The 22,375-nt window shown below is 39.8% G+C and overlaps 3 protein-coding genes across 4 annotated transcripts; 2 read left to right on the top strand and 1 right to left on the bottom strand.

Moving 5' to 3' along the window:
- Positions 1–442: 442 nt before the first annotated feature.
- On the bottom strand, positions 443–5,569 carry alas1 (aminolevulinate, delta-, synthase 1). The gene is made up of 11 exons (XM_028406825.1): positions 5,392–5,569; positions 3,955–4,195; positions 3,676–3,858; positions 3,436–3,576; positions 3,100–3,319; positions 2,382–2,566; positions 2,105–2,284; positions 1,819–1,983; positions 1,126–1,394; positions 871–1,033; positions 443–772 (listed from the first exon to the last, which is right to left on the bottom strand). Exons 2-11 carry the CDS (start codon positions 4,160–4,162, stop codon positions 612–614), a joined length of 1,875 nt encoding a protein of 624 aa, XP_028262626.1. The 5' UTR covers positions 4,163–4,195; positions 5,392–5,569; the 3' UTR covers positions 443–611.
- A 2,271-nt stretch (positions 5,570–7,840) lies between these two features.
- On the top strand, positions 7,841–15,658 carry LOC114436796 (protein shisa-5-like). The gene is made up of 5 exons (XM_028407251.1): positions 7,841–8,029; positions 8,676–8,831; positions 9,314–9,448; positions 13,104–13,331; positions 13,827–15,658. The coding sequence occupies exons 2-5, from the start codon at positions 8,792–8,794 to the stop codon at positions 13,997–13,999; spliced, it is 576 nt and encodes a 191-aa protein (XP_028263052.1). The 5' UTR covers positions 7,841–8,029; positions 8,676–8,791; the 3' UTR covers positions 14,000–15,658.
- An 827-nt stretch (positions 15,659–16,485) lies between these two features.
- On the top strand, positions 16,486–18,721 carry LOC114436467 (protein shisa-4-like). Of its 2 annotated transcripts, none has more exons than XM_028406740.1 (5): positions 16,486–16,613; positions 16,859–17,012; positions 17,088–17,251; positions 17,903–18,049; positions 18,134–18,721. In XM_028406740.1, the coding sequence occupies exons 1-5, from the start codon at positions 16,547–16,549 to the stop codon at positions 18,274–18,276; spliced, it is 675 nt and encodes a 224-aa protein (XP_028262541.1). In that variant the 5' UTR covers positions 16,486–16,546; the 3' UTR covers positions 18,277–18,721. The 2 variants fall into 2 exon arrangements, with proteins under 2 accessions (XP_028262541.1, XP_028262540.1); XM_028406739.1 differs by having other exon boundaries at positions 16,531–16,613; positions 16,856–17,012.
- The last annotated feature ends 3,654 nt before the right edge of the window (positions 18,722–22,375 follow it).

The raw sequence follows: 22,375 nt of genomic DNA, 5'->3' as shown, positions 1-22,375 counted from the left end.
TGTACTAAAAGACTTTCCATTTCAAATAACACTGGCAGCATCATCTGAGCCAGGTCAGAAATCGTATTCCAGTGTCCCACTTTTCTCTCAACTGGGCAAGTGGACCAAAACAAATATTTTTCAGGCCTTTTCATCTGCTGAGCCAGACCATTTGTAGTGACCCATTTTTATAGTATACAAGTTTTGATTTCACTCTACCATTACCAAATGGTATAGGCAGGCAAATTTCACTGGCAGTTACATTAGTTCTGTCACTTTCATAGATATAACATAAGGATGATGTGAATGTTGGGACGACAAGCATTACTTTAAGATTAAGAATGATAACAGCTGTTAATATTTGTGAGTGTTTGCAGGTGCAGTTCCCCTCCTACTCCCACTTCCTCATTGCATGTGCATATTCAGTCTCAGTTTTATAAAACAACCAAACACAGAGTCATAGTAGTTTCAGTCACATAATTTTATTTTAGGCATATAGAACATCTGACCATAGAATATCTTAAATACATGTAGGAGGACTTATCAAAGATAATTATTACATTCTATGACAGTGATAGAGGAATGGGGTTGAGTGTGTATGTGCCGTCTCGTCCCACAACTGGTGATTAGTGTTATGCGCAAGCTGAGATTGGGTGGCTGAGGCCATTGAAGTAAGACTTTTCTCGATCGCTCATCAGCTCAAAGTGCAGCGGCTGCTGGCAGAAGGTACACTCAGCTGATGAGTGGGGCTTCAGCTCCAGACCCGCCTCCTTCCAAGTGTGCACCAGCCTCTCTGAGAATGGAAAACAGACAAGAGGGGAGATTAGAGAATTCTTACATTTAGATAGTAACCTTAAACTGAAATATGTCATTCGGACTACATCATCTTACCAACAAAGTATTTCATCATCTCAGGGGTGTGGTGAGGGGTTGGGGCGATGCGCAGAAGCTCGTCTCCCCTGGCAACAGTTGGATAGTTGATGGCCTGCACATAGATGTTGTGGCGACTCATCATGATGTCACACACCTCTGTGTTTTTCTCAGCGTTTGACACCTGAAAGAAAAAAACCAGACACATGATAAGAGACAAGCTAAGGATTTCAAATTTCATGTGATTTAGTGATAGATAAAGATATTATAGTTTACCCGGATTGGGATGATGTGGCTGGGGCAGTGAACAACAGGTAACCCTGAATCCATTAGCATCTGTCTGAGCAGCTTGACATTGCGCTGGTGTTTACGTCTCAAAGTGCGGCCCTCTTCCCCTTTAAGAACTTGGATTGACTGCCTGGCTCCAGCTAGGAGCATTGGTGGCAGAGAGGTGGTAAAGATGAAACCAGCAGCGTAGGAACGCACTGTGTCAACCAGGGTGGAGGTACTTGCAATGTAGCCGCCCACACAACCAAAGGCCTTTCCTGAAAGAGAACGTGACAATGGTGGTTATTCTTTAATTTTGGCTGCTGCAAGTTCAGTTTGAATCACTCCATTTGAAACGATCTAAGATAAAACACTCTGTGCGGTTTATACAAAACCCTTTCACAGACTAGATCTTCCAGTAATGGAGCTGTACAGGAGGTGTAGGGCTGGAAATAATTGTCTCCACAGCATGAGCACACAGACACAGGGAGTAATTCAATAAGAGCACAACAAGAGCCCAGTCTCCTAGCAACAACAGAGCTGCTCCAGCATCTTTAAGCCCTCTGGCATATTGGGTGACACATATGAGGCCTTAGAGAGTCACATGAACTGGGAATAGCTATTTTACAAATTATAGAACTACAATGACATATAAACTCCACATGCTATGAACAATATAATTTGTAAGGATTGCATGCTCACCTAGTGTCCCTGAGATGATGTCCATCTTGTGCATGACACCATCCCTATCTCCAATGCCTCCTCCTCTCGCACCATACAAGCCCACAGCGTGAACCTCGTCTACGAAAGTGATGGCACCAAATTCATGAGCCACATCGCACATCTCCTCTAATGGACACACAGCTCCTGTGTTTAAGGAAAGAACAAAACATTTATTTTAGTACAACCCTGCAATACTTAGCAAGAAAACTTAAAATAAATTGATTTGGTTTAATAAAAAGTCGAATAGATGTTGTCCCAAACTGACCATCCATTGAGTGAACAGTCTCAAAGGCCACAATCTTCGGTTTGGTGGGGTCTCCCTTCTGCAGCAGCTCTCGCAGATGGGCCACATCATTGTGGCGGAAAATAAATTTCTTCGCACCACTGTTCCTAATACCTTGTATCATTGAGGCGTGGTTGCCTGCGTCAGAATAGATTTCACAACCTGGGAAGACAAGAGAGCAGGTGAGAATGTTGGAACTTGTCAAGAGAAAAATCTAAATGTATATTTGGTATGGATTCTAATGAATATTTTTATGTACCAGGCAGCATCTTAGCAAGGGTGAAGAGGGTGGAGTCGTTGGCGACAAAGCAGGAGGTGAAAAGAAGGGCAGCATCCTTCTTGTGAAGATCGGCTAGTTCTTGTTCCAGTTCCACATGGAACTTACTGGTTCCAGAGATGTTTCTGGTGCCTCCTGCCCCCGAACCATGCCTTTTTAAAGTATCCCTAAAAAACAGACAGCAAAGAAATGTTAATTTTATCTTAATTGGTTTTCTGAAGATTCTCAGTCAAAATGGTGCACACTTGTTAGATAGCAGATTGAGGTGGGACACTAAGCCACTGTATTGTGACCATTATATTATGCCAATACTGCTGCACAGGGAATATGAGACCTGGGCGAGCTCAAACAAGTTGAAAGGAAGAAAAACACCTTTACAGGGACTCTTGCTGAGGGACTCAAGAGGCTCAGGTGTATGGCCAGATAATGCCCTTTCACACAAAACAACCCACTGTCTCACTCATGGGTATCAGGTGCAACATCACGTGTCTCAACTTTTCTCCGTCTATTTCTCTTTAAACTCCAGGTTAGCAGAATAAGGTAAAAATGGGAGGCAGACAAGAAAGATCATGATTATTATTATTTATAATAACAATAATAATAATAATAATAATAATAATAATAATAATACAGGTTACACATTGACCTAGGGGGACAGATCAAGTGTTATCCTTGCAAAAAAAATCCTTTATTTACTTACATAATAGACTGCACAACTCGCGGGTGTCGACTCATTCCCAGGTAGTCATTGCTGCACCAGACAGAAACCTCCCTCTTTTCTTCCAGAGAACCGGTGAAGTCGTCAGCCATTGGGAACTCACTGGCCAGGCGATTCACAGTCTTAAATACGCGATATGTGTGGTCACTCTTCTTTTCTTCTATCTTCTTCTCAAAAAAGCCATCATAAGGGAAGCGGGACACTGTAACACAACAGGAAGACAAAAGCTTGCTTCATGTGGCTCAGTGTTGCTGCATCAATGCCGTGTGGTAAGTACCGTATACCCTGATAAAAGGCACAGAGGATCTTATGACTTACTCCTGCCTGGTAAGTTGTCCTGCATTAAGTGGGTGACTCCCTTAGGTCGCTGCTTCAGGAGGGTATTCAATAAATTAGTCTGCACCCCGGCCCTAGGGGCACTAGCCAAGGAGGATGACTTCAGCTGGTCTGGCGACACTTCTGGAAAAGCCCAAGTTGACAAGCACAAATAAATATTGAATTCTATACTAAATCAACTGCCAAATCCTGCTCCTGATCTTGAGTTTTTAGTCATCCTACCTTTCTGGACAGTGCGGACTTCCTGCACATCCTCCTGGAACTCCATGGCAACCTGACGCACCACACCACTGTTCTTCTGGCCCATCTCAGCAGCCAGGAAAGGGCATTTAGATGCGACCGCCTGCCCCTGGGGTGGCATAGGGTGACCAGCAGGCAGTTTGGGCTCTCCTTCCTGTTTGAGGGCTGCAAGCAAGCAAACAAAAAATAGGTTATAGACTGGAAATATGCACAGTTGGAGTGTTTAAAAAATACTCCATTTGAAAAAAGTAATACTCTTACCATCAGTGGCAGATGAGGTATTATCAGTTTTCTGGTGTGAAGATGAGGAGCAGAGGGCCCGTGCCATTGAAGGGGCCATGGGTTTTGAAGCCAGCTCCATCATGATGGGGCATTTCTGGGCGTACACTACCAGAGACTTTTTGGACTGCTGGAAGAAAGCCTGGGGCACACGAGCCAGGAATGGACAGCGGCGTACTATCACATCCATGATCAGCAGTGATGATGGTGATTGTCCAGAGATCTGAAGTGGAGGTTGGAAACAAAACTTTTAATGTGTTCATGCGGGACCAAGAGTACACCACACCAGACAGCAAAACAAGGTTTTCTCTCCATTTATCAATTTAAATTGTTCAGGATTAATTACTCATAGTAACACAACAATAACATGATGCAACGTCACATGTATTTTGAAGTCTTTTGGCAACTTTATTGACAAACACCTATCTGTTCAAAGAAATTGAAAACTTTTGCCTATGGTTGTAAAAATTGCAGAACAAACTCTCGAGTAAACAAATGTGAGATGTGTGTTTAAAAACTCAAATGTCCATAGTCCATAATATAAATTGTCTCTATCTCGGTGTACTGGAAATGCTTGAGGGTGTGCCAAAACCTGAAACATAACTTTTTAAAAAAATTATTTTATTATTATACAACATAATTATTACATTATAAATGTGTATCTTTGATTTTATTGCCTCCGGTGATCACGTCGAAACCATGACAGTATAATGAGCGACTAGATCCATTGCGTAAAACCAAAAATTACGCACTCCCCCCTTTCATGTCAGACCGATCCTGGCTGGATCCATGTCTGCGCATGCATTCCTCGACAGAGTACTCACTCCCAAACCTTTCCCCCCTTTAAAGTTTGGGAACAAATATTAAAGACAGTACAACACATATATTTATTTATTTGATTTGATTTCACTAAAAAAAAATCGTCAACTAATGAGATACTTAAAACCACTGTCTTGATGATAAATTAGTTTTTTCCCCTTATACTGTACAGCCACGACTCTTGCGAAACGCCGGTGTAACACCGAAACCTTCCCGTTTGTATGATGTTACCAAACATTACAATAATCACAATTATGCATATCGTTCTAACTTTTGAAAAATGACTCCAATACAAGTCTCTACGAATGTTACCAAAAGATCAAAAGCGTCATTCAATCATTTACTGTACATGCTGTCCGCTACGTGTTGCCCGGAGAGACCGTAAGAGTCACGACATGTTTACATATTGTTTAATACATATGCATAAACATTAAAAAAGGAGCGACTTTTGGTGAACTATAACATAAGACAGTCCTGATATTAGATGGCCACTCCTAATCCTTGCCGGTGAACAGAGCTTACCGTTAGCTGGCTTGCTAACATTAGCTAAGAAGCTACAACCAGAAGTGAAGATGAATAACATTAAAAAAAGGTACTTACCTATTTAAACTTCACGACAGGTGGCGTACTCTTCTTTACGTGTCGCGTAGCGGACAGGACGACAGCGGCGACTGTTCTAATCGCACACAAAATTAGTCGTCCTTTGAAAAAGTGAAGTGGAGGACTGTCTCGTTATCCTGCACTGAGGACGAACGAAAAGGACGGAGGCGCATCAGCGCTTATAAGAGCACACACTATGGCTGATGGGTGGCTGAAATCTCGCGAGAGCTCGTTCATTTACGTCAAAGGTCATTCAGTCACTTATGAATCATCCGACACTTTCACCTATTTGGAATTCTACGGTGTTTTCTGAGTTTCTTTATGTTTGAACCCAGATGTGTACAATATTGTTCACAAAACATAAATACAACATATTTTAATAGCATTGTAAATTCTAATGTACCATTTGGGGAGGGATGGCAAGGGCACTCACATAAGTCTGTCACGTAGCAGTAGCACGTCAAACTGCTCCTTCAAATGTCATTGGATGAATACAGGTGTTGTCAAACATGGCATGAACTCCATATTCACCTCAGGACTATTTTCTGCACACATGTGACCCCTGGCGGTGAAACAGGGACACTGAGCCTATACGTAACTTCAATGTTCTGTAATGTGTAATGGTTGCACATTGATTTGTGTTTGTTATTCAAAAAGAAGCTCCGCTCCCTCACATTTTCATTGCTTTTTTGTTGTTTTGCAGGATGTGTTTATTAAATATATACATAGAGGTCCATTTACTTTAATATTGTACTATTTTAAAATATGTTTTCTTTTAGTGATATCTTTTATATATGTCTTTTTATATATTGCTTTTTTTCACTGAAACTGGATGATAGCTTTAATCTCATTGTACTTGTGTATAGTGACAATAAAAGGCATTCTATTCTATTCTACACATAATACAACAGTGATGTTGGCAGCCATGGTGTGTTACTGCCCTCTACTGATTTCTTTTGTGTTGTACATGCAGGACTGGACTGTCCAAAAAAGCACAAACATGGAAGCTGTCAGCAGTCAGACTGTGGGGAGGGGTCTTGCACTGTTGTGCAATATTAATCTAGATGCAGATGCTATATAAAATGTAAACTTCAGTCTTTTGAGACTTAAACTCATTATTAGAACATCTCTATAGAAATTCACAATTGTGTTAATAAGGAGCTATACAAATCATCTTACCTCATCCTACACGCGTTTTTATGCGATTTTACATATAAAACATGACAATTCTTCACAAATAAAACTATCCAATGCAACCCAGCAGTAGATGAAGCAGTCACAATTTACCTGAGACACCGTTATTTCCACTTCTACCCCCTGAATATCTGCACATCTGGTGTAGACAATAAGTGAAACTGACATGTGGTATGTCATTTCCTGTCATCTGTCTCATTACTGTGGGCCATTATTTAGTCCATATAAAATTTGCTGTCTGAACTGTAAAATGGGAGGAAAGACAAGCTGATTGGGACTTGGGGAAAACTTTAATATCAATAATAAAAGTACAAAATAAACATTGTTAATTACAATTAAAACTAAAATTTCATAAATGGTTCAACCAGAAATAATAGCTACACACATCAGGGGGCACAATGTGCAAAGCGCTTACATGAACTTCCTGTTTCCATATATGTCGTTATACAGTGTGTGTTCTCTTGGCATATAACAACACTAAAATCCAAATTGTTTTTTCAATTATAAGTGTAATTTATGTGTTATATAATAATTGTAAATATGTTTGCTAATCACAAAAAACAAAGTAAATCTCAGGCCTGATGTTTGTTTTCCTTTAATTTGACCAAATCAGCACACAGCAAACACATTTTTCCAACAGAGAAACTGAGCTCCAGGGATGTCAATCTAACCACGTTGTTTGTTACAGTATTCCAATAGTAATTTGCAAAGATTAAAATTTGCTAAATAGCTGCTATAATCACAAATGCTCTTTGAAATAAACAGTTTCACTCCCTCGGTTTTTCTTGGTTCTGACCAAAAGCTACATACAAAAACATTTAATTTTTTACTAGGTACTTGCTCTTTTAATCTATACTTCTGTAGGACTGCTACATTAATCTGGCAAAATTACACTACCACACTAATCAAATGGGTGCAGCAAAAACAGTTAAGCATTAAAAGTTGCAAGTTAATTATAATACAGAATTAATACAGTTAATATTAAAGGTGTTAATTGTATTGCTTACAATTTGTTACACATATCAGTTAATAAAGAAACTAATCACCAGAGAAGGAAAATAATAATTAGTTGTTGCAATCATATTATGTGTTACACACCCTTAATTTCTTACTTTTAAATAGGTTTATATTTATAATATCTTAAATACTGTAGATGGCATCAGTAGCTCGCTTCAGTGAATCCACCCTGCTGGCCCTGGCGGTGGGCGGGGCTTCGCTCGGGTGGGCGGCTCTGTGTGCAGACGGTCTTCGCAGCAGCAGCAGCAGCAGCAGCCGTTGGCTTCACACAGACCAGACGTCTCCTCTTCCAGCCGCACGGTTGAAGGAGATTCCCCCCTCTTTTTTCCCGACTCAGTCCGGAACCCTGGAAGAAGTGGTCTCTGGCGTCAGGCCTCTCCTGTGTTTGGTTCTCTATTCGTAAAAACCCTGTCCCGTTGTGCAAGTGGTAAGTTTGGCTGTTGTAACATCCAGACGCTCGATATTTGACTTCTTTTTGTGTCACTAACCGCGTTGTTAGCTCAGGTCGACATGTTCTAGTGAGGGTAGTAGCTTCAAGCCGGGGCTCAGACACACACACACGGACACACACACACACACACTGACCACATTCAGGGCGATGTCAGTGACGTTAGCCTTGAGCTGCGTTGGTTAAAGTTGCCTTCTTAACATGAAAACATTGTAATATTAATGTATCTTTGCTAGCTAAATGTGGGAATAACACGGAAAAGTCACATTTTGTGGTAAGTCTTTAGCCAAAATCTATATGATATACTACTATGTACACAGTCCCCATTTAAATACATGGCCTGGATGTAATATTAGAAAATCCTATGTTCATTTAACTGCACAGTAAAACGTCGCTGTTGCTTAGCTTCTGTAACAAAGTGTAGCAAACAAAGCAGTGAGGCCATAGTAAAAGTGTATATATACATGCTGTATAGCTCAGAAATGTTAAGTTGTGTTTGATTAATGTTCTCACAAGCTTTACCCATACAGTATTTTACTCATGTCTTATCACATCCACTATGCCATCATGAGTGGTAGTGAGGCTGATGTTTTCCTGTCTGCTTTCTGTCTCTGCTGTCTTACAGAAGGGGACGGGGACCGTCTGGAGCAACAGACTTTTTTCCAACACATGCCATTCTTTCCAGAAATGCTACACAGGGTTCTACTGTGAAAAGTGCAACAACAGATACCCGCTATCTCTATGTTCTCTGGCAGGTCTGGGAATAGAGGCGAGATGGATGGTATTTACTTCTGTTTTATTCCCCAATTGCCTCTAAAAGCGCTGTTTATGTGATTAGGATGTTTAGACAGAAAGACACGAGCGGCTTCCTCTCGGTCACCTTCTCACCTCGTAATTACAGTTAGAGATGTGCAGTTCAGGCGAGTGATTGATAGTAGTCAAGAAACAGGAAGTAGCGTCTTCCTGTGCACGACCACCTGCAGCACAATGCTAAAGTGTGATCTTCATTGACAGTGATGCTATTTCTATCCTATGTTCTATTCATTCTAGCCTTCAGCTGTTATCTATTCTGTCTGCCAAAGCATGTTTTGTATTTGTCTCATAGTAGCCAATTGAGCACCTAAATAGCACCAAATAATAATTTGATTGTCAGTATACATAAATAAAATTCATTATGTGAGTATGAAGATGTAATAAAATGAATATTTACCAGCCAAAGTTCTATAGCACCATAACTATTATTTTGCTTTGTTTCTCTTTCAGACTTCAATGATTTTGTTGATTCCCCACTGCCAATGGTCTTTGGCATTGTGTGCTTCGTCATCGTTTTGCTCATCTTCATCTGCTGCTGTGTCTGTCCCTGCTGCTGCCTGTACAAGATGTGCCGCAAGCCACAACGTAAGTAGACCTCCAGCAGCAAATAATACAGGCCTAGAAGCTAGGCAGTAACCACAACATAGCTGCTTTATTATTTTAAAGTTTCAGGAGCTCTGATGGACTGCGGTTTGATTGTTTGATGTGGCAGGATTAAATAAATAGGCACCACAAATCTTGCTGAGTATAAGGCCCTTCATTCAGGGGTTGCATCCTTTTGAAGGTTGATTTGTCACAGTGGTGAGACAAAGCTGTCCCTTTTCAAAGGCTTCCTTGGTTTTTAAGTCCACTATTTGGATCCCATACACACATTCTCAAAATTCTATTATGCTCTGATGTTGATGGTTGGGTTTTTTGTGTCAAGAAAGTAGAACCATACCATGTATAGAAGCATACTCTGCAATTAAAACTTGTGTGGTGCAGGATGTATTTGTAGCTGTCAACCCCAACTAACCAAGTTTTTTTAACCACGTTTGTTTTTAAGTTCACATCCTGGATCCACCTGAACAGCAGGTTAAAACAAAACTAGTTAAACGAGAAACATTAGTATGAAGTGAAAGAGGAAAATAATTCCAGTGGTGTGATTACCTCAATCAAATGTTTTCACTTTTCAGTCGATGCATAATAACATTACAAAATGATATCACAAAATGTCCAGCTTGATTACTATCTATAGGCATTGAATCAGGCTTTTATATGGATGATGGCCTTTTGTCAGACAAAAATGTCAAACCACATTTGTCATGCATGAGTTTTTCCTCCTCTCTGCCATGTAATCAGTGTGCATTACACTACTGTGTGCGGTTGGTTTGCATTTCTTTCCAGTTGGGTATTGTTTTGTACTAAGTGCAGATTAGCTTGTCTGTACCATCATAAATGCATTAATGCTGCCTATTGTATAAGGTACTAACAGATCTTGCTGCTTCTGCAAGGCATTGCTGCACATGTGTAGGTTTCCTGCACATTTTTGCACTGCTGCCTCAACCTACATAGACTTGCACAGTCTGATTGTTAAAAAGAAAAGTCAGACTCTTGGTTTCCAGCATGTTGGGAGTGTTTGTCTGAAGAAGAACATCAGGGGAGTCATTTGAGGATTTTTGGCCCACCCACCACATGACTCCTATTACGTGGTTTGGTCTTAACTAATAATGTAGGCACTGTGACACAGAGTGTAAACTGATCTAACGCCCCAAAATCTCAGCAGTACGCAAACACTATCTGTGTTGTGGAGGTTGTTGGGCATGCCCACAAGGTTTCACTTCTCTCTCGACTCAACTCAACTCACCTTTATTTATAAAGCATTTCAAAAAGAACATATTAAACACATAAAACAAAATAAAAACATTAAAAGCCAACAGCCCAAACTGAGTGAAAAGATGTGTTTTAGAGAATCATCAACCTGTAGCATACACTCCTTTCCACAGAGTTGCCTCTGCATATCCAACAGGCTGATGATTCAATGTAGTCCATGGAAAATTGCTGTTTGAAGTTCAAGCCAAACCTGGATGCTCCTGTACTCCCCTCACTGGAAAGATCATGCCCTTACTTGATTTTTTGCTGCTGCTTGCTTGAACTAAGACCTGAAATATGTTTTTTTAGCTATGAACTCTTTGCTGTGATGAAATGCATCATAGCTTAAAGAGTCATCTTTTGTTTAAAATCACCCTTAAACCATGCATAGAGCCTGGAGAACTTGTTAATGTTAACAATTTAAAATAGATATAATACATATGATCTAATCAGAGATGGCTGGCACTCCTTCCCGCTGATATTGCTTCAGTTCCAAGAGCTTCACCAGATGCCGGAGGCTGTGTACTGTCTGACTTTTCTTTCACATGTGAGTGCAGCTGAGGTTGATTTTTTTTTGTCAGACAGTGTTTTACAATCTTATACAATCAGGGTTTCTAGCAGTGCATCCACTTGGAAATAAGTTGGAAATGACTGCTTGTCAACATGTAAGCTTAACTATCTGTGTCTAAACCACGACTCTTTAAAGTTTAGATTTTTATTGTTGCCAATCATATATCAAATATAAAGAAAAAGACCAAAACTAAGTCCTACAAGTAGTGTCTGAGTGGCCCAATAATTATTATTTCTGACACAAGAGATCTTTGTGGTCTGTCTTTTAAAGATTCAAAAGAGGAAGAAAAACTTGTTGCTAATAAAAAATATAGGATCACCATCCAGCTGATAAAGTTCTAATTGCATTCAGCATTAATCTAGCTTTATTTACATCACTGACACTATTATAACATCCATTAATAGAATAAACACATTATATAGAATAGAATAGAATAGAATAGAATAGAAATTTATTCATTCAAAGCCAGGAAATGTTACAGCTGCAATATACAGGCACTCGGCATACTAAACATATTTCTCTAAAGGTAAAGAAAACAGTATAAACATTATTTACAAGAACAAATGTTACAAGTGTGTCTATACACACTGCAACAATATGGTGGTCAGCGCCCGTGTTGGCTTAGATCTGCACATCTGCCCCTGAGCATCAGCCACGAAGGTTAAACTGCTATGTTTTTTAACAGCGACCACTCTCCGCGTTTCTGCAAGTCAAAACCCAGCTACCTCAGTATTTATTTACATACATCTCAGGTCCAGACAGCAACAAAAGGGAATAAATTCTTCTTTGGTTCCTGTCTACCTGTCTAAGTTTATTTATTGACGGTATGACTACTAAACAAAGACAGCATTGTGTTCTTACACCTCTCATTCTAATTAATTGGACCTAAAGAGACACATTGGTGTTCTTTACTGACTTAATGTCAGTTTGTTCTTTCAGCCCGTTTGTTTTCACATTAGGTGACAATGTTTTGGAAGAGAAACTGAGATACAAATAAGCAACACAGTGACTTTCCGGGCTGATCAGGCTGTTGCACGATGGGATAAAATCCAGGAATGTCAGAGCTCCACCTTGTCTGAGTCATTGTTTCCCTGACAACCACAGAGGGGAAAATTCAAGGCCATCCCACGTCATAGACAGGAAGTGGTCATGATGACTCCCCCTTTATTTTAAAAAAAAAAAAGCACATGGTTTCTTTCCTCAGGAAGTCTTTTTTTAGATTACTGCCTTTCAGTTTCATTTAAGGCTCAGTGTGTTTGAATCTTTGTATGTATACTGTATATTTCATACCACAAATCAGTCGGTAATTGTCTATATTTTACTCTATAATTGTTTTCCTTTGGACCTGATAGGGACACGAGTGTTGTCATCCATGCAGAGTGTGGAACATTGTCACAGTTTGGACATGTGCAAACACAAACACTTGAACTGTTTAGCTGATCTTTTAGATAGCAGTAAGCTACAAATTCCTATCACTGCGGCCATCAAAATAAAATAACAAAGGCCATTAAATAAATCTAGTAATATTGAAACAAATGTTCAGATTGTTGTTGACTTGAAGCTGTTTTCTTAGTATTACTGGCAGGTTTATACAGTTGGATAAATGCAGAAGTTGCAGTCTTAGGCCGCTCTTGTTGCACATGTTTGGACTTCTCTTTTGTTCTAATGTTGAAACATGCCAGCGGTGATTATCACTGAAAATAATCACTGGTTAACTCTGCACTCATACTTGAACTCCTCCACTTTAAAACTGTAAAACCTTACCTACCTTATACCATCTGTATTTCTTATGCGTTTCTGTGCTGTGTTTGCTTACAGCTGTCATTGCTACCACCACCCACACCACAGTTGTCACCACTGCTCCTCAACAGTACCCACACCAACCCACTGCAGTGCCCGGACCCCCTCAGCACTATCAGGGGAGCCATTATCCGCCCTACCAGGCTGTACCAATGCAGCCTGGCTATGGAGCTCAGGCAATGCCCCCATCATCCTACCATGGACAAGCCTTCACCCCAGGACCACCACCAACTTATCAGGAAGCCAGTGAGTGTAAATTTCACTTAATAACTAGACATTTTTTCAAGGCTAAAACAGAACACAAAGTGGTCTTTGTGGTGAAACCTCCAAACTGTGTTTCAGTGGATAAATATATAATGAAAGGCCAGGCTAGTGGCTGCTTAGAGTATATAATGTATCTAAACAAGCTTCAATGCGGGGATTACTTTCACTAGAAACTGTACAGAAAATGATATCTACATCTAGAAGCACCCAGCAGCTTACCAACCTTTAGCAAGTAGTGTCACATTTCATCAAAGCTGTGACAAAACACATTGTGTAATTCTGGTGCATCACAGCAGCTGTAGTTGTGAGTGGAGATGGAATAACTGCTGCTGGTATAAAATTGTGTTCTGACTGTATTTGTGATAAAGGAAATGAGACATTTATGTTTTTTTTATGCTACAGAACTACCTTTGTGATTAGTGCTCTAACATTTCTAGCCCCTTTTATCCTTATGCCATGTTTCCTTTCTGTCTCCAGTCGGTCCAGCCTACCCTCCTCAGCCAATGCCTTACAGCCAGGCCGCATTCACACCCGGTCAGCCAGCCTACCCTCTACAGCCTCCTGCCCGCCCGCAGCCCAACGCTCCACCCGCACACCCAGACTACTTGGCCCAACCTGCATACAACCCGGATTACAACCTGAGTGGATAGTGGAGCCCTGCTCCACACCATAGACAAAGCTGCCGCTTTTCTTGCAGAACTGGAAGTCTAAATCAAGATGAGAAATTCCAGAGTATCTGGACTAGTATTGATGGTTAAAATAATAGGAGATGTTATGACATTAATGGTGCATCTGTTCTCTTGACCAAGTGAAAAGCTTGATACTTTCAGCTTGCATTGCATGGACTTACAGTATATATGTGGTGAGAATGTTTATTTTAGATTTCTCAGTGGCTCCATCTGCGTCATCTTGACAAATTAAGCATGAGCCACAGTCCGATTCTAGAGCAGTGCTTTGTCATTTTTCAGCCTCAACACGCCTTTACTGTCCAGTAGCCGAACTAACCGACCTCTTAATCCACCTTCAGAGATGGCAGTCACATTCGGGGCTCATACTTTAGGGATAGTGTTTCCATGTCTGTGGCTCACTGCTGTCTGCCAGTTTACTACAAACCGATAAAGTGCTTTAATTCTTTTTTTTTTTTCATGTACCCATGCTCTTTATATCTAGTGCTCAAAGATTAGCACTACTGTGTGACACATGCTACATGGAAAGAAGTCAGGAAACAGCGTCCAGCTTTAACCCTCCTTCATCCTGACTGTCCAACCAAACACACAGGAAAGGTTTACTTTACGTTTTTCTGTTGCATTTAATTACATGTGAGACTTTTTGTTGCTCAAGTTGTTTTTTACTTTACAGCATAACACAACTGAGCTGAAAGGCATCAGCAGCTTTGTATCAATCAAAGGAAATTTCTGTTCAGTTTGCAGTCAGATATGTTTAAAAAATGCAAGAAACAAGTGTGCCTTGGTAGGTATATTATGTTTTTTCTTTTATCATCAGTAGGTTTTTGTCATTTCCAGACAAAAATGTATAGGTTAAGTCATCATTATGTTACAGTGTGCTGTTTTGTAAGCCTTTCAGTTTAAGTTCCTTCTGTTACAACACAATCTACATCTACAAAAAAAGAAAGAAAAAAAGCTGTTTTTGCATGGTGCAATTAGTCCTGTTCAATCTTGATGTTGTTTTGTGTTTTTCCTGCAAAAAGCCATTACCTTTGCTTTCTGCTGACCGGGATTACTTGAAAAATAATTTTATAAAAATGATAAAAAGTGACCTTTTTTTCTTGTTACTCAGCTGACCTTAGAGATATAACTCATGTGACGGGCCAGTTGCTGATCTTTTGAGCTACCATGTTGGAAATCTTTGACTTTTCAACTTCCTTTGTTTAGAATATAGTAGCAAAATTTCAATGAGTGTGTTGTGGCTATTTTTAACCTCTGATGACCACATGCCAGCTAATGAGAGGAACTAAAAGTCACATATGTTTTAGAAAAATCGACAGATTGACTTATGTGAATCATTGGTGTAGTAAAATAGGGGTTATAACTGTGATTTCAGTCCTTTGGCCAGTGTTGATTCTTCAAAGTGACTTTTCAAGCTGAATGTTTTTATTGGTGTTTGCAAATTCCAGTCTTGTATGTTCTTTGGGGGAAAATAATGCAGAGATTTATTCTTGTTCCATTAATGTTCTGTTGTACAAGAATAATTGTCATTGATGCTACTCTGAGAATATATTTACAACTTTAATTTTAAATCCACCACCTATTTTGCAAAGTTCAATAAAATATGTTGTTGTTTTTCCCCAACTTCTGGTTATTGAATTTTCAGCAAAGGAGGTGCACAAACAGGACATGTATTATAATATTAAATGTTAAACTAACATAAGATAATACAAGAAAAGGGTGACAGGACTGTTCTCTATAGATAGATAGATAGATAGATAGATACTTTATTGATCCTCAGGGGGAAATTCAAAATTAAAATGGGGCAGTTCAATATAAATTATTATATTATAATAATTACAGCCTGGTGACATTATTTAATGTAGTAGTTATAATGGTTTGATTGTATAAAACAGACACAGGTTGTTTAAGGATGTGGGCTGGACTGCTACCACTAAATGTTTTAAGACAAAATACATGCTAGCTGAGGGTGTGAAAAAAAGAGTTTTAACTGCAAAAGGACTGATAAAATGAGACTGCGTGGAGGCCATCATGGGTGGAGTCACATGTTTATTGCATGCACATGTTGCATAAGAAACTGAAATCGAATTGTGATGTGAGACCCAGCTGAGTTACTGAGTGATTTTTTTTTTGAGAATTACCTTTATTAATCTGTCAAATCATGTAATTTGTTAAGAAATTAATAATGAAATGCAGATAAGGGAGAACAAAGGATGGAAATAAACATGTAACACAAATTTGGATTTAAGTTTCTATTGGTTAAACACATAAATGTGACTTGCTGTTGCTCACGTGTTTGCACTGAAACTGTTCTCTCTTTTAGGCCCTAACTTATTGTTTTTTTCCTGTGGGAGTTATTAAAAACAGCTTGCTACAACTTCTGCAACAATCTGTCATGAATTGAAAGTCGAAGACAGGAATGCTGTTAGGTCACTTGTTACAGGGTGGAACAGGCATACAGGTTAAAACTGTTGCACAGGCTCATTTCCTCATTTACAGTAAGCTGCAGTTATGGTTTCAAGGTGCTTCTCCGGTTTTGTGTGTGTTCTATTTGTTTTTGTGGTTCCAACTGTATGGGGTGAGTTGTTGTTTTATATATTTTTTTGTACGTCAACAAATGTTTTTTTAAGGACCAGGATCTTTGCTCAAATGCCAACAAAATTGCTAAAGTGAAACTTCACTAAAAGAAAAAGCCCAGACTGATCAGTTTTTTCTGTTATGTGTATTTGGTCCAGACGTAGGCTACTCAAAATATGCACTTCTTCTCCATTTATGTTGAATATGTCACCTGTCTTTACAATGACTGTGTGTTATGTCTAGCAGCAACCTTCTGCCACAGCTATTGGGACAAAGCTGGTTACTTCCATGACATTCAGCCGTGCTTCATGTTTTGCTGTGGGGATTGCACCCACCGATACTGCTGCAGTGATAGGAAAGACCGCCTAACCAAAGAAAACCAGGACCTCTGCCTAGCAAGGTGGGCACTTGTTTACACTGAACCCTCACCTCTCTGCAATCCAACAATAATATGTTCTGTGGATGTTTCTTACAGGAGTGCCCCTAGTAAGATCAACAAAAACCCTGTTCTGGTTGTGGGAAGTATCTTGGGGACTCTTTTTCCCTTCATCATCTGTGTGGGTATGATCATCTGCTGTCTGGCTCCGTGCTGCTGGTGCTACAAGAACTGCAGAAAAGGACGCAGGCGAAGGCACACAGGTAGGATGCCATTTGTGGTTACACTTTAGGTTATACAGTGGGCTACAGCCTAAAATTCGACATGCTATATGTTTTGTGAGCTTAAAGAAATATAATAAACACTACAATTACAATAAGGCCTTCGCACCACTCTGTGCACCTACAGATGTGACACAAATTAACAAGCTTTTTGTGTTCAAATATCTAATCTTGCCACATCACAACAACAATTCATTATTTTTATAACATATACATTTAGGCAATCAGTGTGTTAAGACATGAGCCCATCCTTACATAAAAATATAAGACAGGGCTGGCTTGAGGTCAGTGAAATTATCAGAGTTTATGTATCTGGTACCCCTGTGTGGTCCTATGACTAAAGTACAGGTCAGATGTGTTTGGAGAACCTTGTTTTTCTAAATCTGACTTTTTAACCCTAAACCTGCCTGACTGGAAATGAAAACAAAAGTGAAAGTAAACGTGTTCACCAACAGGGGACACTAACTCCCATCTTTAAATGTGTTTCAGTGGTGTGTTAGAACCACATATCTAAGCCTCCTTATTGATTTTGGTGTGTGGTCTTTGCATGGTTTCTTGTATTATTGTGCTTCCATATAAGACATTTCCACAGTCATGTTATAAAACAATAAAATAAATTCCCTTTTTCTTTAGCTGTGGTAAACACTACAGTAGTACACGCACTACCAGAGCCATCATCACCTGAATATCGGCTGCCCTACTCGGCATATCAGCCGTCCTACCCTGGACATGTAGGAGCACCAGTGCCCACAGCACCACCACCCTCCTACCAAGAAAGCAGTAAGCTATTCATTGCTTTTTTTTAAAAAAAAAAGTGTATCTGGGACTAGGAAACAAACATATATTTGTTCTTTGTCTTTTCAGTGAATCAAGCTCATTCTCCAGTTAACTTCTCACAGGGGCAGGTTATGTACAACCCTCACCAACATCCCAGCCAGCTGTATTCAGACGAGTGTGTACAACCACCCTTCAACCCTTCTTATCAGCTGAACCATTATGCTGGGTAGCTTAACATGTATGTGTGGATGATGTTGTGTTAAAACACCGGGTGCAGCTTTTGCAGGTTACAAATGTGCTATTGCTGTTTAATAGCTTCAGTAAATGATAATTTGGTGACATGTTTACATGAAAACATTCACAAGCCTGAATGTTAAAGACTTGAATTTTATAAATTAAAAAAAGTCTTCAGCTAACCTGTACCAAGTTTACCCTGCCAGCAGGGGTCGCTCCTGCCACACTTTGAGATTGTAAAAAGCAAAGTGAAACAGTCTGGTGTTGTTCCATCTAATTTAGGGGCTTGGTTTATTAAAACAGTTTTTATCCTGTCATAGAGAACCCGTTTTAGTGTTGGGATTATATTAAGACAGAGGAATCATGTACAGTCAAATAACTGAAGTGGGTGTGCTTGTGTTTAATCCCATAATAACCAGAAGTAAAAACAAATGTGTACGGTTTGAGGGTCTGAACAGTCATGTTCTATTCAGATGTTTTTACATCATTTTTTCACTTAAAGCTTTCTGTCAGGACTGAGTGCATGTGTGCAGACTGAATTTGATCACCTCTTTTGTTCGTATTTAATCAGGACTCTGATTTCATGTTAGTCCTGAGAAGGATTTCAGAGAGAGAGAAAGAGAGAGAGAGAAAGCTTTTAGTGCATATTAAAGCACCTGCACCTATAAAGATAGTTTTAAATACTATGATTCTAAGTTGACAGACATCATTTAAAAACTTGAAAAATATAGGTCTCCTGGTGTAGTTTAAAAATTACAAGCTCTCCGGGAGTGCTTCTCTGACCCAGGACCCAGAACTGCCTTTCCTCTGACTCTCACCATCACTCTGAGAAGACATGTTCCCTGACTGTTAACCTAACCACACACAGAAAGACACAGCTGCTTGAATTTCATCAGGAACTGTTCTTAGTCTTCCTTGTTCTCCTCCTGCTCCTCCTCCTCTTTCACCTCCACCACTTCTCACCATCACTCTGCCTCTGCCTCCATCCATCTTTGTCATGCCATGTTTCAGCTCACACCTTCGACATTATTCTTATTATTTGATTGTCTGTATTGTGGCGAGTAAGTTTGAAGAGAGAGCGAGCCGGCTGAGACATTGCTGCAGCATTTGTGTCTGCGCTCTGTCACCATATAATATATACAAGTTATTCATCACAGGGTTAATTTTAACCCTGTCAGTTTTATGTTTTTACGCCCTCAATTCCTGATCCTGTGCTCGTTTAAACTGTGTATGCGCTCTCATGATTACGAAAGCTAAATGACACCATACATTTTTTATTATATGAATTGATTGATTGATCGATTGGGTAATATAACAGCTGCTCCAGGACTGAAAAAAGTATCTGAAAAATCAGCTGAGAGCTGCTTACAATAAGATTTAAAAAAAGAAAAAAAGTCCATACAGTTGTCCACTTTAGGAATCATGTACAGTCAAATAACTGAAGTGGGTGTGCTTGTGTTTAATCCCGTAATAACCAGCAGCACTCCCTCTTGTAGCATCTCACACTATCCATTAATCAATACAGTAGTAGTGCTGACTGCTGCTCTCAGTCATTTAAGAGATGGGGGGGCTAAAACGGGAGAAATGACCCCGGCTGAAAGTAATGCTGCTGCTGTCTGCCGTCTAAAATAAGCTCTCTCCTTGATGTGTGGCTCAGACTGCTAATGAGCATTGGTGCAGGGATGCCAGCATCATGGGTAGATAATCTTTATATCCACACATGTTCTCTTCATCCCCTTTTTTCTCTTCTTTTCTTTTTTTTTACCCCTTTCTTCTGTGAATTGTTCTGTCTAAAAGCATTCTCGTCTGGCCTCCTGCCCGAGCTCCATTAAGATGTTTCCAGCATTTTCTCGACATCCCACACCATTCCTTTCTTCTCTTCCCCTTTTCTTTTGCCTCTGCCTTCTGGTATTTAGAGCTCAGATCGGAGCTGCTCAACACATAGATAAAGGACAAGAGAGCGCACTGTGCTGTTGGATATCAGGTTTTAGATAATAATATCAGGAAATTCTGTAGTGAAGCAGGAAGTTGTGCGTACTCATGCATGTTTAAGAGCTGCTGCTGACAAAAGCACTGAAACTGCTCTGGACAAGATGTCGCAAAGAGATACATGCCAAACTTTCCCACATGCATGGAAACATAAACAGACATGACAGCTTTATTTATGTCTCAGTATTTTTAAATCAGCCCCATTGCTAAGGATAAGTGATAACATTTTCCAACATTATTTATAGTTATGTTCATATCTTTTCATCACTAACGATAAGTCTTTCCAGATAAGGTGCAAAAGAAGAACGTTTGTTTTAGCATCTGTTACTGAAGTTACACTGCACATCTTCTCCTGTCCATATGCATGCACTACATCCTGTGTGTCATATGTATTCTCTTTGTAACGCAAGGTTTCTGGTACAACTTGAAAGGATTTCTTCACATTTGGCACCGATATTCTCTTGGATTTAAAGATGAAGTGTTTTGGATTTGGTTGTGAAAGCTGTAACCTAAGTGTGAGTTCTGACATTGGCAGCTCACAGATATATGTGCCAGGTTGTGTGACTGGGGTCCACACACCAACCAGCATTTCAATCATGAGAGACTCAGCGAACTGAATTAGAAAGAATTTATTAATACAATAATTGTAAATGTGCATTGGCGTCCTAGACCCTGTCGTGAGGACAACACTCGAAAGGGGGGGAAATCTCGAGCAGAGAGGCCGCTGATCAGAAGACCCCCCCAGGTCTAGACCATAGAAGCAGGAGAGCAGGAGAGGGGAGACCTTGAACTGCATGGATCAGGAGGTGCTTGGGGTGGAGGAGTTGCCGGATACGATCAGGAGACAGCTGGAGAAGAGACAGAGGCTTTTAAATTTCTTGCTACACTATGATTGGGCAGGTGAGACTATGTGGGAGGTCACTAGAAGGAGTGCAGTGCAGTGAAAGAGAGTGCGAGGATGGTGAAGAGGGAAGCGGATAGAGATAAGAGGTGGATGATGTGAAATAGAGTCTTCATGACTGAACTTACGCTGAGAGCTACATGTACTGTGTTACAGGCATTTCGAAACATGATGACTGTTTTCAGAGCTGCCTGTTGTGCTTCCTCTTTGTTAATTAGTTGACCTACTCGGTTGAAGGTAATTTTCCACAAAAACACTGTAGTCTTCATTATATAAGTCAGAAATATTATGCTGGAGTTCAATCAAAGGTGGATCAATAAACAGACAACAAAAAGACTGAAATACGTTAAACAAAAAAGGCAAGATTTAAAAAATAAAGCTGACAAAAATCTTCACAGAAATTCAAAAATTACAGACGAACTGACAAAGACAAAGGGGAGCACAAGACACAAGGATTAACAAGGCACAGGTGAAGACGATCAGGGCAGGACAGGTAATCAGCAAGAAAAGGTCAAACAGACACAGACGTACTGGGAAGCCGAACTTTCAAAATAAAACAGGAAACAACCAAAACAAGGTGAAACAAACCAAGGAGTACAATAGAATATATACAAATACATGTATGTATTGAAATTCTGTTTCTACAGTGTTTAAATACCTCAAACAGGCAGTAGGGGGCAGAGTGTTTGACACCAGAAACTGACTCATGATCCCGTCCTATTGCATGAGAGGAATCCAGCTTCATCTTGCAGGAAGCTGGTTGGTGTAGACGTTGATAACACTAACTTGAAAATTCTGTAAAGAGACTTCATGTTTTTTTGCTTATTTAGAATTAAAGCCCTGCACACAAACAACATAAACTGTTGAACTTTTTCTTTAAGTTTACTGGGCAACAAGGAATAAGAGACAGAATTTAGCTTAAAATAATGATAATGTTATGAATTATATGTGTTGCGTTAACTTCAAAAAGATACTTTGTTGATCATATTATCTTTACAGTGTTTTCTTGACCTGGTATTGTTTGGCTGTACTTTTTTTGTTTCACATACTGACAAGCTCTATTCCAACAAATCAACAACCCCTCCTTTTTAGTTACACTGACCTAATTGGGACATTATCCTCCAAAAAAAAGTGCACAAACCTCATCTAAGTACTTCACCTGTTTGTGTAACTGGTGTGCAACTGTTTGTGTGAGGTTTATTGTG

This window comes from Parambassis ranga, chromosome 5 (assembly GCF_900634625.1).
Source record: "Parambassis ranga chromosome 5, fParRan2.1, whole genome shotgun sequence".
NCBI lineage: Eukaryota > Metazoa > Chordata > Actinopteri > Ambassidae > Parambassis > Parambassis ranga.
The sequence above is the reverse complement of the archived record's forward strand: the minus strand, read 5'-3'. Positions and strand labels throughout refer to the sequence as shown.

What these genes read in the sequence shown, in the direction of transcription:
- alas1 (XM_028406825.1), bottom strand. Translation starts at nt 4,162, where the DNA reads ATGGATGTGATAGTACGCCGCTGTCCATTCCTGGCTCGTGTGCCCCAG. An exon ending in CGAGTTGTGCAGTCTATTAT is followed by an intron (nt 2,567 to 3,099) that starts GTAAGTAAATAA and finishes TCTGTTTTTTAG; the next exon opens with GGATACTTTAAAAAGGCATG. An exon ending in GCCACATCATCCCAATCCGG is followed by an intron (nt 1,034 to 1,125) that starts GTAAACTATAAT and finishes TTTTTCTTTCAG; the next exon opens with GTGTCAAACGCTGAGAAAAA.
- LOC114436796 (XM_028407251.1), top strand. Translation starts at nt 8,792, where the DNA reads ATGTTCTCTGGCAGGTCTGGGAATAGAGGCGAGATGGATG. An exon ending in GAATAGAGGCGAGATGGATG is followed by an intron (nt 8,832 to 9,313) that starts GTATTTACTTCT and finishes TTTCTCTTTCAG; the next exon opens with ACTTCAATGATTTTGTTGAT. An exon ending in GATGTGCCGCAAGCCACAAC is followed by an intron (nt 9,449 to 13,103) that starts GTAAGTAGACCT and finishes GTTTGCTTACAG; the next exon opens with CTGTCATTGCTACCACCACC.
- LOC114436467 (XM_028406739.1), top strand. Translation starts at nt 16,547, where the DNA reads ATGGTTTCAAGGTGCTTCTCCGGTTTTGTGTGTGTTCTATTTGTTTTT. An exon ending in ACGCAGGCGAAGGCACACAG is followed by an intron (nt 17,252 to 17,902) that starts GTAGGATGCCAT and finishes CTTTTTCTTTAG; the next exon opens with CTGTGGTAAACACTACAGTA. An exon ending in ACCCTCCTACCAAGAAAGCA is followed by an intron (nt 18,050 to 18,133) that starts GTAAGCTATTCA and finishes TTGTCTTTTCAG; the next exon opens with TGAATCAAGCTCATTCTCCA.